Below are 17314 nucleotides of genomic sequence, written 5' to 3' on the forward strand. Positions count from 1 at the left end.
TTTTCACTGTAGTAGTTTTTCTCATCATACCAGCTGGTTCCTTTACACCCTCCATCCCCACACAATTACTTCCTTTATTTCTTTTCTGAGCTGTGCAGAAATCCCAGCAGCCAAAGTTGTGTTTAGGAGGCAGTGCAGTACTGGTATATGGCTGAGTTTGTTGAGCAGGGGGTGGTTTAGACTGAGAGTCTTAGAAATTGTAAAAGTGGCTGAGACTAAACCCATATTTAAAAGTTTGAGACAAGACTTGGAGGATGATTGTTACACAGGAGTCGGTCGGTACTATATACTGAGAGTCCTCTTGTTTTGTTAGCCATCAGTACAGGTTACTTTGGGAATCAATTGTCTGTAGGCATCCCAACATGAGGAAATTTCCACTTGTCCGTATTTTATTCCTGTGTTCAAACTGTGTGCAGTGTACCAGTTGGCCCATTTTGCTGCCTGTACAGTGGGCGTGTGTGTATATATGTACTGTATATGTGTGTGTGTGTCTGTTTTTTTCATTTGTGTAAATGCCTATGTTCTAATCACGGCTCCGGTTGCGTTTCTTGAAGAAGAAGAAAGGCGTCTTTTGAGGTGGGCCCAGTAAAATGGGCACCTGGTTCTTGTGCGTGATCCTGACCTGCAAAAATCACAGAGAAAGAAATTATAATCTATACGGAGGTGAATGTCTTTGATTTGTTTACCAGGATTTATCTGGTTTGACAGACAAATTACTGTGACCTTGCAAATAACTCATATAACACAACAAAGCTCTGTATTTTTCCCTTCTCTGAAGGTCTGCTAAGAAATAAAATGAAAATGTTTGAAATGCTGAGAGAATGAATTGACAGTAATTTACTTCCTCTTGCTGGGATGTTTGATGGCACGACAGTGTTGGAGATTGGGTGTAAGCAGAGGAGGAAGTGGACAGAACTGTTACACGGCAAGTTTACTTTATCAGTTTTAGGGATAAATGCCTGCTCACTGAGATACCAGAGAATCTTTAAAAGACCCTAAACTACATCCAGAGAAACACAGTGAAAGTCAAATCTGGTGTAGTGTTTAGTGTGAACATGATAAAGTCAGTTCAACCAACACATTCTCACCTGGAATTTTGGAATTGCAGTCAGAAGTTCAGAAAGACAGAATTATACACTCAGATAGTTTAATTAGTGGTTCTGCAGTATGTTTTAACTTGATTCTGTTTGGCCACAGCATAAGAAAGATTTGGATTTGACCAATCAATGGGACGATGGGAAACTCCAAGGAACTCAGTGAAGATGGAAGAACTATTGTAGAATTCCACAAGTTAGAAAGCTCTCTTGGAGCCATTTATTACCAACTCCAGATTTGATTAACATCAGATCAAATTGTATTTAAGTACAAGTTATTTAGAATTGTCACCACTTTGATTGAACCGTCACCCTCAGATGATCTAGAGGAACAAGCCAGGAAACACCGAGGCTCAAAAATGCCATGACCTGAAAGCTGCTGGAACACTTGCATCACCGTCCACAGTGAAGCGAGTTTTACGTCAGACGAGACAAAGATTTAGCCATTTGGCCACATTGATGAGGTAAATTTGAATAAGTAATGGTGAAGGTGGTTTGGAACGGTTTTGCTGCCAGTGGTACTAGTACATTGCACAAAGTAATGAAGAAGGAGGACTACCTCCAAATTCTTCAAATCCACCTCAGTTCAGCAGCTTGGCAGCTGAAACTTGGACACAACTGGGTGTTTCGACAGAACAATGATTTCAAACACACATTTAAACTGGTTTTATCACCTCACTAGAACGTGGGCTGGTTCACCAACCACACTTGCTCTAACTTCATTCCCACCACAGCAGTTAGGTTATTGTCATGCTTTGTGTCTTTGCGGGTCACCTGACTGGCACGAGGCCCGACCAGAACAGTCACAGATCCACAAAATAACTGCGCTATGCCTGCTGCGCCTGCCAGGTACAAACTCTGTCATTGGGGGCTGGGCTGTGTTTCTCCCTCCAGAAAGCACCAAGGCTCAGGCCTGCCATGAACTGGAAACTGCTGGGACACTAGCATCACTGTCCACAGTGAACCGTGTTTTACATCAGATAAGACAAAGATTTAGCCATATGTGTATTTGGAGAACTAAAGATGAGGCTTTCAAACCTTGGAACACTGTACCAGTTGTCAACCATGGACCCACATATTGAAGGTGGTATGTACTCTATTGCTGTTGTTGTTTGATTTAGTTTGACACATGCACAAGTCTACACAACAGCAAAATAGACCAAAAATAATATTGTCTTCGCTAGATTGTTGTGAAAATTTTGTGAATGGCTGATTTGTTCCTTACCCGTCTCATTGAAGCCTGTGAGGAAATTCTCAGGTGGGCTCATTTACAAATATAGAATATTACTGTACTATTAGCAAATTAGTAATGAAGTGTATAAGAGCAGTCATTTAAACCAGACAGTTGTCTGAACAAATCTGAGCAATGACTTTTCTAAAAAATGAAATTTGACGAAGAATAAAGCAACAGTCTTCCATCAAGGCATCATTCATGCCTATAGTACTTTACGTCATATGGAACGTGGGCCTGAGCAAGTGCAGTTTAAATCTTAATTCTAGTGATTGATTTAAACTGTAGTGCTGGCACACTGTGGTGTAGTGGTGTTCAGTCTCACCGTGCAGGGAGGCTGCATCCAGGGCTCACCATCAATCTGCATTGGTAGCCGTCGGGACGTCCTGTGAAGAGACATCAGAGGGATGAAGAACAAGAAAGAGTGGGCAGAGGGCAGAGACAGTGAGAGTGGAAGACGAGAGGGCAGGGTGGGGTTGGGGGTTATGAGGGTCACACACACCTCTGAGGCCTGTTAACACTGTCCTAGGACAGGGTGAGACACTGCACCCTCTGTTCCCATGAGACCCTTTCCCAGACAAACTCCCACTCTTTAAACTCACACAACTACTGTACACACACACACACACACACACACACACACACACACACACACACACACACACACACACACACACACACACACACACACACACACACACACAGAGTTGGTTTAGGACTTTCAGGCATGCCTCTGTGACTGGAGAAACACAGTGTGGGAGAATGACTGGGATGAATGCCCCTTTAATTCTGGTCTAGGAAAATATTAGTGGTGGTTTATTGAACAAGTGAGAGAACAACTTGTAATGTCACTTCTTTGCTGCAGTAACTGGCACACTAGGCATGTTAAATGGGCCAAGCGACGAGATCATTCTTTGGATAAAATAAAGTGTAAAACCAAAAAGCAATCCACGATACAATTTCAGTAAATGGACTCACATTTATGGCACTTTTACCCTCTCACTGAACACTCACAGCACTGAGTGCTGTGTAGACTACTAAGTGTATTTGAATTTGCACCGAATCATATCCAGTTAATTCTTTACTGCACTGACTTCTAACAGTTATTGAACAGTAAGTTAGGTGCATTTACATCTTTTTTTTGGAATAATTTTTTTAAATGACATATTTTGATATGTAATGATAGGTTAAGGCCTTCACTGATGATGACTTTGACATCAGAGGGTTAATAAGAATGACAAACTGTGTTTTTTGTGCAGCAACAGTGCGTCAAAGATTGTTTGCACAAACAAATAATGTTTTTGTTTGCGGGAAAAATCAGCTCGATCATTAATTATAGGCCACACATGACATGAGTCTGCACAGACTCACATGGATATGGGCAGATGGCATTTACATAATTCAGAACCACAATTAACATTCATCAGTCTGAGATAATATCTTCCCCACCATGAGACATCAGCTGAACAGCCTCAAGGTTCTCTATAAATACACAAAGAAGAATAAGGGTTCACTAGTGTAGCATCTTCATTTTTCTGCGTAATTGGAAAACCTGCAAGGAAACCCAAATCTAGCTATGAGAACTCCAAACTACAGCCCATTTGTCAGCCTGCGAGTCAGCCCAGAGCTCCAACAACACTCTTAGCACGACATGCATTTGGAATATATTATTTATTAGCTGCAGGCACGTTATTGTTTGGACACTGCAGGGATTTTAAAATGCACAAAAACACTCGCAAGGAATACATTTTTTATCCTGCATGTATAGGAGATGGATGCAATTGGTGCACCAAGTACAGCTTCCAGTTGGTTGATCAGAAGGAAGATAAAGACAGGCAGGGGTAGTGACACGAGACAAAGGCAGGATGGAGAACGGAGTACAGAAGGTGACAGAAGGGAAGAGGATCGTTCAAAGTGGGCAAGAAGATGTGAGGAACAGCAGGGAGATGGGGGTGCTGACCTGATGGTGACATTGGCGCACTGAGCCAGCCTGCGTCCTGCGCTCTTCAGCCCAGTGTAGATCTGCCCCATCTCTATAGCCCCCTCCAAGCCAACCACCTCCAGCAGTTGGTCACTAAAGTCTGAATGGTCACAGAGAGAGTATTAGAGACATGGAAACTGTGGCATGATTTTGGAATTTACAAAGAAAATACACATTTTTTGCCGCTTTGGAATACAAATGTGTTCCATTTGAGGCCAAGGTCAAATTTCTCAAGTGACTCAAGGTAACTGCTTGGGGTGCCACAGTAGTGAGAAAAAGCAATTGTTCTTCACTGCAAAGACCTGGATTTAATCTCTGGAAATGATGCTTCCAACTTGGCCCCATCAAACACAAATGGTAGTGTCAGATATATTTGTATCTTTTAAAGACTTTTAGCAGGATTTTTTGATTAAATGTGAAATTTTATTTTTTAATCCAATTTTCAATATATTTACTTCTTCAGGACTTTAAGAACGACTTTTTCCACCTACTGTGACTGAATGAAGACCTTCGCTTCCAGCCAATCTTAATGCTACAACTAGGACTCCAGGCAGCATGTATGATATTATAGTTGAAGGTGTCAAATGACTAAACTTTGCTTTACTGTGTTTTTTGACATAACAGTGAGTATCACCTCACAACTGCTTGTTTTCAAGGGAACTAAGGAAGAGAAGACATAGCTATGATTAGCATAATATAAACACATTAACACAGTGAAGCTGGAGGATGAACGCTAACTTTTTTCCACTTGATAACAGTTAATGTGAGGGTTCCCGGTGGTCAGGGACAAATGCAATCGCATAGCAGGACGCTGTAAACAGACCAAACTTCAGTCAGAAGAACAACTGAAATAATCCATCCACAATACGTCATTAATTTACTGCTGCATGGGCTGGGCTGTAGTTACATCGTAAGGTTTTAAAAACTGAGCTTTACAATGAACAGTGGTAATAAAACCAAGAGAGGCCGACGGTGATCACTGCAAGATACAAAGCATTAAAACACGTTAAAAACAAAACAGCCTTAATAAACACAAAATAGTTTGGACCTGGAAGCAGGGTTCATCACGTCATCACTTAAAGACCGGATAGCAACTTTCATACACAGCTATGCTACCACCTAGCATGCTTCCAGCTCACCCTGGCCAGATATAACTGAAGTTATTTGTTCTAATAAAACAGACAGCGCTAGTAAAGTTACATGTACAGTTTCTATGGCAGCAGGGATTTTGCCATTTAATTTATGATGAAATGACTTCAAACTAGAAAAAAAAACAAAAAAACAAAACGGTCCCCACAACTTTGGGTTGGAAGAATAAGAAACAAAAATTCTTGCCTTACTCAAACCTTAAAGAAGAAGCACTTGGAGCCCAAACCTCAGCTCACTCTCTGGGCAGTACTGACTTTTATGGCAGAGGTATTGTATTTCCTATAGAGTCATCTTGTTTTCTTTGATCTTTTTAAGCACAATTTAAGACATTTGTAGTGCAGTAAGAACCAAAGGGCAGGCTTTTGTTATTTGCCCTGTTGAAATCGATTTGAATATACTGGACATCATTTTGAGAAGAGTTATTTTTTAATTAGATGGAGAAATAAAGACAAAGGCAGATGTGAAATGGAACAGTGTTACTAGAGATCAAATGCAAACTATAATGTGATATTTAGAATCCTCATACATCGTTCCCTGTCTGGTATTAAGACACACAGTTTTAAATACCTTTGTGTGGCTTTATTATCACTTTGACCAGATTGATCTACAGACCTTAAAGGGGAGTTCAGAGGTCAAATGATATTTTAAATCCTTAGATGGCACTTTTTATATGTTGACAATGTACAAAGCACAGTTGAAAGGATCATAGTTTCTAGGTTATAAGCAAATATATCATTACGTTGACCTTGAAGACCTTTGTTGATGTAAGCCAAATTTTAATGGGTTGTTAACATGAGCCCACTCTACACCCCTACAAAGTTTTATCAGAATTCATTCAAATCTTTTCAAGCTATATTTGGTAACATTGGCATGTCTTTTCAAGACAGTAGTCATAGCAGCACTAAGGCTGTTTATGCAGGCTATTTAAACTTCAAAAAACTTCAAAAACGGGCAAGCAGCTGATTAAATTAGAACATTAATGCTGCTGCTGCACAGTTGGTGTGGTTGGTATGTTTTTTTGGGCTGGTGGGAACAAAAAAGCCCCCAGAAAAATAGCCAAGAGTAGTTAGCAGCGTGTGGATCCACTGAAAGGGAAGTTTCCACAGTATCTTTCCTGTAATGCTGCACAGGATACTGCCCGTTTGTTATTATTCATAACAGTAAATTATTCATAACATCCAGTGAAGTTGCAGCCTAGCTAGTGCGATAACCCTTGTAATCATTTATGTCTATAAGCTTTTTATGATACCAGAAAAAAATAAATACACATTAAAGGCATTAGAGGCACCGGGAACTGGTGTCCATCACTGGACTTACATTGCTCCTGATGACGTGGGAGACTCTCAGTGGTAAAATACATCCTGTAAGAGTTGAGTCACATGATGGAAATGCTCTGCACCAGCACTTCTTTGTAGTCTTTTTCTTTTCTTTTTTTTTCTTTTTTTTTAAATGACATCAGAAACAGCAGTATGCGACATTACGTGATGGCAGAGCTTCAGTTCATCCTTTGTCATTTTTTTTTTTTTTTTTTTTTAATAAATAGGACAGGGGGAATGAATGAGAGAAAGAGGGGGAGAGAAAGAAAGAAAACCAAAGGGGAGAAGAGATGGTGAGAAGGGGGAGGAAGAGAGAGAGAAAAAAAAAAAGAACTCCTGGGTCACCTGTATGGAGAAAAAAAAAAAACAAACAAACAAAAAAAAACAAACAGAGGAGACACCATCACAATAAACTAGCTAGTCATAGATATCAATATTTACTAAATAATAAACGATATTGTGCAGCACGCAAGATAGACAGCGCACAGTGTGCTTTGAGGCAGCAGCCAAGAAAGCTGTAGTCCGCGTCTGTGAATACCCATGTGTGCATACCTGTGTGGATCAGCATGCTTGCATTCCAAAGGTTTCTCCATGTAATGATCTGCTAGGGAGTGTGGGGGGGCCACAGCCCCGTCCTCCAGGGTGTGAAGCGGGTATGGAGGAGATCAAAACTCCAGACATCCAGAGGCCCCCAGAACACAAGAGACCATGGAAGACCAACAGAGGGGCAGCCGCGCCACTGTTCCAGTAAGAGCTGAGGAGAGACCCAGATGAGGGCTCGCCCAGCAGCCGCGGAGCAGAAGTCAGGGGGAGTTGCAGTGACGCGCCCGTGAGCTCCGCCGGCCCCCAGCTGTGCCTGAGTGACCGAGCCCCAGGCCGAGAGGCCGGGGGCACCCCACCTCCAAAGGGGCCCGAGCGAGCCCCAGGCCCCGACAAGCGGCCGCCAAGGAGTGAGCCGGTGTGTACCCGGACGCCCACCCCCAGACACAAAGAACCACCAACACACCGACACCTGAGGGAGTCCGCCACCGGCAGGGGAAGTGGTGGTGGGTGGAGATAGGCCTCCAAACCTTGGAGGGCCTGAGGTGTCCCCAGAGAGGTGGCGTCTGATACCCAACCTGACATATAGACACAGACATACAGGCACACACAGACACAAACATCCATTCCCACCCTCATGCTCTCATATGCACTCACTCCACACTCAACCAACGTGGAGACAGACATAAAGAGACGCTGTACACACGATCACACTCCCCAAGCATACTCTACAAACCGGGTCTAGGTACCCTTGCCCCTGGAGGGGGGAACTGCACCCAGACCCAGGTGGTGTTACCCTTTTCCCTGCGGTGGGGAGAGGCAGACCACCCCGACTCCGCAGCAGCAGGGAGGCCCCACACCCCAGACCGCAGTCGGACGGCCAACTCCTCCTACTAGCCCTCCCGCTCCAGCAGGCCGCAGAGAATGGGGGTGGGAGAAGACTCCAAACCTCCCTCCACCCGCTCATTGTAGTGTTGATGCATATGTGTTCTAAGGTGCAATTAAAACCCAGGAGGGCATGGAGCTACCTGCCAAGGAGCAGCAGGTAAGCGCATAGTCCCTCCTGCTAGCCCTCAATGACTAAGTGTATTTAAAATTGAGAGGTGGGCAACGACGCCAGGGGTGAGGTGTACACCCTGATGGTAATTTGGACTCCGTGATTGTGCCCACCCCCAAGATCCTATATGTATGTGTAATGAGAGTGTGAATAATGTGAATGTCTAAGTTGTGGGATAAAATTGAGGCAGAGGCAGCCAGAAGGGGACAGGGGGGGGGGGGGTAGCCTCCTCTGCACCCTGGTGACATACCCCCACTCCAAGGCCCTGCATGTGTGGGTGGTTGTGGAGGAGCGGGAAGAGGGAGGCAGCTGGAGATGGGGAGGGAAGGAAGGGAGTTGAAAGGATCATAGTTTCTAGGTTATAAGCAAATATATCATTACGTTGACCTTGAAGACCTTTGTTGATGTAAGCCAAATTTTAATGGGTTGTTAACATGAGCCCACTCTACACCCCTACAAAGTTTTATCAGAATTCATTCAAATCTTTTCAAGCTATATTTGGTAACATTGGCATGTCTTTTCAAGACAGTAGTCATAGCAGCACTAAGGCTGTTTATGCAGGCTATTTAAACTTCAAAAAACTTCAAAAACGGGCAAGCAGCTGATTAAATTAGAACATTAATGCTGCTGCTGCACAGTTGGTGTGGTTGGTATGTTTTTTTGGGCTGGTGGGAACAAAAAAGCCCCCAGAAAAATAGCCAAGAGTAGTTAGCAGCGTGTGGATCCACTGAAAGGGAAGTTTCCACAGTATCTTTCCTGTAATGCTGCACAGGATACTGCCCGTTTGTTATTATTCATAACAGTAAATTATTCATAACATCCAGTGAAGTTGCAGCCTAGCTAGTGCGATAACCCTTGTAATCATTTATGTCTATAAGCTTTTTATGATACCAGAAAAAAATAAATACACATTAAAGGCATTAGAGGCACCGGGAACTGGTGTCCATCACTGGACTTACATTGCTCCTGATGACGTGGGAGACTCTCAGTGGTAAAATACATCCTGTAAGAGTTGAGTCACATGATGGAAATGCTCTGCACCAGCACTTCTTTGTAGTCTTTTTCTTTTCTTTTTTTTTCTTTTTTTTTAAATGACATCAGAAACAGCAGTATGCGACATTACGTGATGGCAGAGCTTCAGTTCATCCTTTGTCATTTTTTTTTTTTTTTTTTTTTAATAAATAGGACAGGGGGAATGAATGAGAGAAAGAGGGGGAGAGAAAGAAAGAAAACCAAAGGGGAGAAGAGATGGTGAGAAGGGGGAGGAAGAGAGAGAGAAAAAAAAAAAGAACTCCTGGGTCACCTGTATGGAGAAAAAAAAAAAACAAACAAACAAAAAAAAACAAACAGAGGAGACACCATCACAATAAACTAGCTAGTCATAGATATCAATATTTACTAAATAATAAACGATATTGTGCAGCACGCAAGATAGACAGCGCACAGTGTGCTTTGAGGCAGCAGCCAAGAAAGCTGTAGTCCGCGTCTGTGAATACCCATGTGTGCATACCTGTGTGGATCAGCATGCTTGCATTCCAAAGGTTTCTCCATGTAATGATCTGCTAGGGAGTGTGGGGGGGCCACAGCCCCGTCCTCCAGGGTGTGAAGCGGGTATGGAGGAGATCAAAACTCCAGACATCCAGAGGCCCCCAGAACACAAGAGACCATGGAAGACCAACAGAGGGGCAGCCGCGCCACTGTTCCAGTAAGAGCTGAGGAGAGACCCAGATGAGGGCTCGCCCAGCAGCCGCGGAGCAGAAGTCAGGGGGAGTTGCAGTGACGCGCCCGTGAGCTCCGCCGGCCCCCAGCTGTGCCTGAGTGACCGAGCCCCAGGCCGAGAGGCCGGGGGCACCCCACCTCCAAAGGGGCCCGAGCGAGCCCCAGGCCCCGACAAGCGGCCGCCAAGGAGTGAGCCGGTGTGTACCCGGACGCCCACCCCCAGACACAAAGAACCACCAACACACCGACACCTGAGGGAGTCCGCCACCGGCAGGGGAAGTGGTGGTGGGTGGAGATAGGCCTCCAAACCTTGGAGGGCCTGAGGTGTCCCCAGAGAGGTGGCGTCTGATACCCAACCTGACATATAGACACAGACATACAGGCACACACAGACACAAACATCCATTCCCACCCTCATGCTCTCATATGCACTCACTCCACACTCAACCAACGTGGAGACAGACATAAAGAGACGCTGTACACACGATCACACTCCCCAAGCATACTCTACAAACCGGGTCTAGGTACCCTTGCCCCTGGAGGGGGGAACTGCACCCAGACCCAGGTGGTGTTACCCTTTTCCCTGCGGTGGGGAGAGGCAGACCACCCCGACTCCGCAGCAGCAGGGAGGCCCCACACCCCAGACCGCAGTCGGACGGCCAACTCCTCCTACTAGCCCTCCCGCTCCAGCAGGCCGCAGAGAATGGGGGTGGGAGAAGACTCCAAACCTCCCTCCACCCGCTCATTGTAGTGTTGATGCATATGTGTTCTAAGGTGCAATTAAAACCCAGGAGGGCATGGAGCTACCTGCCAAGGAGCAGCAGGTAAGCGCATAGTCCCTCCTGCTAGCCCTCAATGACTAAGTGTATTTAAAATTGAGAGGTGGGCAACGACGCCAGGGGTGAGGTGTACACCCTGATGGTAATTTGGACTCCGTGATTGTGCCCACCCCCAAGATCCTATATGTATGTGTAATGAGAGTGTGAATAATGTGAATGTCTAAGTTGTGGGATAAAATTGAGGCAGAGGCAGCCAGAAGGGGACAGGGGGGGGGGGGGTAGCCTCCTCTGCACCCTGGTGACATACCCCCACTCCAAGGCCCTGCATGTGTGGGTGGTTGTGGAGGAGCGGGAAGAGGGAGGCAGCTGGAGATGGGGAGGGAAGGAAGGGAGTTGAAAGGATCATAGTTTCTAGGTTATAAGCAAATATATCATTACGTTGACCTTGAAGACCTTTGTTGATGTAAGCCAAATTTTAATGGGTTGTTAACATGAGCCCACTCTACACCCCTACAAAGTTTTATCAGAATTCATTCAAATCTTTTCAAGCTATATTTGGTAACATTGGCATGTCTTTTCAAGACAGTAGTCATAGCAGCACTAAGGCTGTTTATGCAGGCTATTTAAACTTCAAAAAACTTCAAAAACGGGCAAGCAGCTGATTAAATTAGAACATTAATGCTGCTGCTGCACAGTTGGTGTGGTTGGTATGTTTTTTTGGGCTGGTGGGAACAAAAAAGCCCCCAGAAAAATAGCCAAGAGTAGTTAGCAGCGTGTGGATCCACTGAAAGGGAAGTTTCCACAGTATCTTTCCTGTAATGCTGCACAGGATACTGCCCGTTTGTTATTATTCATAACAGTAAATTATTCATAACATCCAGTGAAGTTGCAGCCTAGCTAGTGCGATAACCCTTGTAATCATTTATGTCTATAAGCTTTTTATGATACCAGAAAAAAATAAATACACATTAAAGGCATTAGAGGCACCGGGAACTGGTGTCCATCACTGGACTTACATTGCTCCTGATGACGTGGGAGACTCTCAGTGGTAAAATACATCCTGTAAGAGTTGAGTCACATGATGGAAATGCTCTGCACCAGCACTTCTTTGTAGTCTTTTTCTTGTGTATTTATTGTTTTGATATCTAAAGTAAATGGACTGATTCTTATATAGCACTTTTCGTAGTACTCAAAGTGCTCTTTACAACATGCCACATTCACCCAAGCACGTTCTCTATAAATAGTGCTTTCGAAGTACATTCACACTCCAATGGATGCATTGGAGAGCAACTTGGGGTTAGCACCTTGCCCAAGGATACTTGATATGAAGACTGGAGGAGCCAGGGATCGAACCACCAACCTTCAGATGAGTAGATGACCTGCTCTACCTTCTGAGCTACAGTCATGTCAGTTTTAGAAAACAAATGTGTTGTTCCTACCTACTGTGGATTAAAATGAACCTGTATGGCTAATACAGACATGCATTGTGAGTGTAAGTGTTAATGTATATAAAATAAACATAAACATGAGAATCCAGGGATTGACTCAGATTTGGTCTCAAGGGTAGCTCGAGGAACCTCAGTCATCATCTCTGATCAGTTCATCGTTGTTCACAGTTTGACAAAATCGTCACTACAGTAGGGTCAGAGCTGGCACACGCAATTAACAGTCCACACACTCTTATCCTTGCTTACAGTACTCTGTTTATAGTAACCATTGTCCTTAATGTAAATATGTAAGAAAAAAATGGTGTCTGTTCTGTGTCCTGTTTGTTTGTATATGTGTCTTTCTGGCTGCTGTTACAACCAAATTTCCCCTTGTGGGACAATTAAAGGATTATTCTATTCCTTTCACTGTGTCTCTCCCAAACATTAGACACGTGACAGCAAAAACAAGCAGACCTGGTTAAATAATGCGCTACACAAAGTGCGCCCTGTCACTTCTGAGACTGTGAACGCTTTAGCAGGCCGTGGCTCTTCATCAAACCTTCTGCCGGGCTTTTCCCTTTTCTGTTCTCACTGTGCTCGACAGGTGCGAGGCCTTACAGTCAATATTTACAGACATGATCTTAAAGGTCATTGATGATGTCATTTGACATTTCACTTTCACTTCACATAGCTTTTAAAGGATCCACTGGGATTGGGGGAATTATGCATCCGAGTGGCCCGGCAGCAATTTTGCATGTTTTACAAATTGTTGTGAAATGAATGATTTGTGTTCACAGTCAGTGTGATAATTTGTGAGGCGCTACAGCAGAATTTGTGCTGGTGGCAATTTTGTCTGCACTAATAAACTGAGGCGGCTTACAGATCACAGAGGAACAAGAACCAAGCTGAAGAACTTTGACTTTTATTTATTTTGTGTTTATACTTAATAACAATAATAATAATAATGATAATGGAAAGTGGATAGTGTGGTTTGGGCACAAAAAATAGACTCTGCATTGAGTCATATCCCACCTTCTGTAACCTCCGTGGCTAATCATGCAGGCTAGTGTGGTGCGCTCAGAGTTGATTAACTTTATTCAGGCAGGCAGGCAGGTGCCAGCTGAACACCTGAGCACGCTGCAGTCATTGCTCATGCATACAAAAGGCACTGGGTTTCTCCTGAGTGCCTTTATGCTGTTGCACTGACTCAACAGCTTAATGTCAGTCGAAGCCTCCGCTAAATATCTGCAAAGGTTGAATATTCCAAATGTTAATGGTGGGGAAAAGGTACAAAAAATCAAAGTACAAAGAGAGTAGATAAATAATGTTTGATGTGAAGGCTCCAGCAAAGTTTGCTTCTGTGCACGAGTGAAGAACAAATGTCTGCCAACAGCACCCACAGAGCGCGTCGAACCGTTCTCCGAGCATCTCACTCCTGCAGCCAGCCTACAAAGCTGAAACTGTTAGGGCTCCGTCTGTCTGATACGGTCTGAACAATGTTTAATAATTTCCTAATTTCGTCAGACCCTGCTGGTTTTATTTCAAAATACAAACAGGAAGTGCTCGTGTTTCTTCTTTGCTCTGAAGAGGAAATGGGCTTGGCAAAAGGCCACAGGACCCAAAACAAGTCTCATAAAATTTCATGTGTGGAAGATTTTACGAAAGAAGGTGGTGCAGTATGTAACCTGTCTACTGATGACTTCATTTGAATTGTCATGTTGACTGAAGGATTTTGGAGTCACTAGTTCATCATCTAAAACTTAGGTTTCTAGCAGTATTGAAAATAAATCATTTTGTAGAAATAACATAAAAATTGCCTAATGAAATTTTCTTTGTATCATTTTTGATTTTCATTAACCTGTCAGTAATGACATTAGATCATGAATATATCACAGGTGAAGGAAAAGACCTGATAAGTCATTAAAAATATTCTAGTAACAAATCTTATGGATCTTATTAATTAGTGTGAATGCTTGAAAAGCATTCACAGTATTGTTATTCTAATCTTTATTATTAGTGTGAATGCTTGAAAAGCATTCACAGTATTGTTATTCGAATCTTTATTAGTGTGAATGCTTGAAAAGCATTCACAGTATTGTTATTCGAATCTTTATTATTATTATTATATATTCCGTACGTTTTTTGGCATCTAACTCCTTCAAAACCGTTCAACTTAGAAAAACCATTCAAACACCGTTAGATTCCTATTCTTTTGGACAACACTGCTTCTATTTTTCATATTTTTAACATTTATATTTTTAATTTTATTCAACTTTATTCAACAAAAATTTCCCATGTATTTCAATGGGGAGACCCTTCAAATTCTCATTCAACTTACTCATTTTTAAACTCTTACTACTTCCACATACATTGACATAGAGCCACCATTCAAACTTTAAAACGAAGACAAGACATTCAACTATTCAACTTGTATTTATCTTTTCAATATCTATTATACTTTTTCTTCAGTTCCAGTTTAAGTTTCATGATGTTTTTTCACCCGTTTCAGAGTTTATAATGGGTGTGTATGGGACGGAATGTTGGGGCTAGAGTGAGACAGCTCAACTGCTAGAGTGAGAGGAGCAAAAAAATTAATCTTAAAATCTTTTTTAAAACTGCTGCTGTGTCCACAGCGTTTGCTCTACAGGTATGATTTTACCCTCAAAACGTAGCCATGGCTGTCCTCTTTCATCCAATGTGTTTACTATTGTACTAGGTGTTATGGTTCTTTCATAAATGTCACCAATGCACAGCCTCCTCCCTCCAACTCTTCCATAGACTCTAATGTTAAAACGGCTCAGAAGGTTGGTTTGAAAATCAGAAGAGCATGGTGTTTTTACACTGTCACCACGTCCATATAATAAACTCCACAGGCATGAAAACTGAGAATTAGGTAGACTAGACATTGCTGCCGCTCACGGTGAAAGAATTTCGTCAATACGACCTATACTTTTCATTTGGGAGCGATTTGTTTCCGCCTGACTTTTCTGTTCATTTTAAGCAGCAAAAGTGAGGCGCATGTCTGTGTACGTGTGTATGGAGCCATTGGGTGCAGTCACTATAGCAACCAGGCTCACACCTGCCTGCTTAACGAGCTCTGCCTGCCACTGTGCCAAGATTCATCTTAAGCACTTCTCTTTCAACTGCTGCTGTGTCCACAGTGTTAAAGCCATCATTTTACCCTCAAAACGTCGCCATCGTTGTTCTTTTTCCAACATCTTGTCTTTCAAAGCTCAGAGATGTAAACTTTTTAAACTGTGTGGGTCCAAGTGGAGGGATCACATTTTAGTCATTCAGTGATTCAAAGAATATGACCTTTTAATATTCTTTCAGATGTTTTCTGACTCTAAATGTTCTTTTCTCATTTCTTAGGTTTTTCTAATTTACAATTAAAACATTTTCAGCTTTTTTCCAACTTCTTCTTCTGTGTAACCTTCAGCTTTTAGCAGTTCAGCACTTTTGTTTTCAGGTTAAATTCGTTTTTTTTTTTTTATCTCATTCAAGATTTTTAACTTAAATTCAGTAATTAATTCATTTCAGTGCATACATTCAGATTCAAGCATTCACACTGCAGTTTCTTCAGAAAATGCACTTTCTAGTTAGTGTGAATGCTTGAAAAGCATTCACAGTATTGTTCTTCAAATCTTTATTATTATTCCATATTCCGTACGTTTTTTGGCATCTAACTCCTTCAAAACCGTTCAACTTAGAAAAACCATTCAAACATCGTTAGATTCCTATTATTTTGGACATGACTGCTTCTATTTTTCTCATTTTTAACATTTATATTTTTAATTTTATTCAACTTTATTCAACAAAAATTTCCCATGTATTTCAATGGGGAGACCCTTCAAATTCTCATTCAACTTACTCATTTTTAAACTCTTACTACTTCCACATACATTGACATAGAGCCACCATTCAAACTTTAAAACGAAGACAAGACATTCAACTATTCAACTTGTATTTATCTTTTCAATATCTATTATACTTTTTCTTCAGTTCCAGTTTAAGTTTCATGATGTTTTTTCACCCGTTTCAGAGTTTATAATGGGTGTGTATGGGACGGAATGTTGGGGCTAGAGTGAGGCAGCTCAACTGCTAGAGTGAGAGGAGCAAAAAAATTAATCTTAAAATCTTTTTTAAAACTGCTGCTGTGTCCGCAGCGTTTGCTCTACAGGTATGATTTTACCCTCAAAACGTAGCCATCACTGTCCTCTTTCATCCAATGTGTTTACTATTGTACTAGGTGTTATGGTTCTTTCATAAATGTCACCAATGCACAGCCTCCTCCCTCCAACTCTTCCATAGACTCTAATGTTAAAATGGCTCAGAAGGTTCGTTTGAAAATCAGAAGAGCATGGTGTCTTTCCACTGTCACCACGTCCATATAATAAACTCCACAGACATGAAAACTGAGAATTTGGTAGACTAGACATTGCTGTCGCTCACAGTGAAAGAATTTTGTCAATACGACTTTTACTTTTCATTTGGGAACGATTTGTTTCGGCCTGACTTTTCTGTTCATTTTAAGCAGCAAAAGGGAGGCGCATGTCTGTGTCCGTGTGTATGGAGCCATTGGGTGCGGTCACTATAGCAACCAGGCTCACACCTGCCTGCTTAACGAGCTCTCTCTGCCACTCTGCCAAGATTCATCTTAAACACTTCTCTTTCAACTGCTGCTGTGTCCACAGTGTTAAAGCCATCATTTTACCCTCAAATTGTCGCCATTATTGTTCTCTTTCCAACATCTTGTCTTTCAAAGCTCAGAGATGTAAACTTTTTAAACTGTGTGGGTCCAAGTGGAGGGATCACATTTTAGTCATTCAGTGATTCAAAGAATATGACCTTTTAATATTCTTTCAGATGTTTTCTGACTCTAAATGTTCTTTTCTCATTTCTTAGGTTTTTCTAATTTACAATTAAAACATTTTCAGCTTTTTTCCAACTTCTTCTTCTGTGTAACCTTCAGCTTTTAGCAGTTCAGCACTTTTGTTTTCAGGTTAAATTCGGACTTTTTT

General features: G+C 42.3%; 1 protein-coding gene across 1 annotated transcript in view; it reads right to left on the reverse strand.

Annotated features, from left to right (window-relative positions):
• Nucleotides 1-380: 380 nt before the first annotated feature.
• The window catches only part of dgkg (diacylglycerol kinase, gamma), a 234602-nt gene continuing 217668 nt past the window's right edge, over nucleotides 381-17314 (reverse strand). The window contains exons 25-27 of the mRNA XM_085374679.1: nucleotides 4286-4406; nucleotides 2651-2711; nucleotides 381-622 (exon numbers count right to left, since the gene is read on the reverse strand). Coding sequence (XP_085230805.1) covers nucleotides 524-622; nucleotides 2651-2711; nucleotides 4286-4406 — 281 coding nt within the window. The 3' untranslated portion in view covers nucleotides 381-523. The remainder of the gene's footprint in view (nucleotides 623-2650; nucleotides 2712-4285; nucleotides 4407-17314) is intronic.

Source organism: Diplotaxodon limnothrissa, linkage group LG16 (assembly GCF_057381915.1).
Source record: "Diplotaxodon limnothrissa isolate DT_005_m linkage group LG16, D_limnothrissa_male_GT1.1, whole genome shotgun sequence".
Classification (NCBI taxonomy): domain Eukaryota; kingdom Metazoa; phylum Chordata; class Actinopteri; order Cichliformes; family Cichlidae; genus Diplotaxodon; species Diplotaxodon limnothrissa.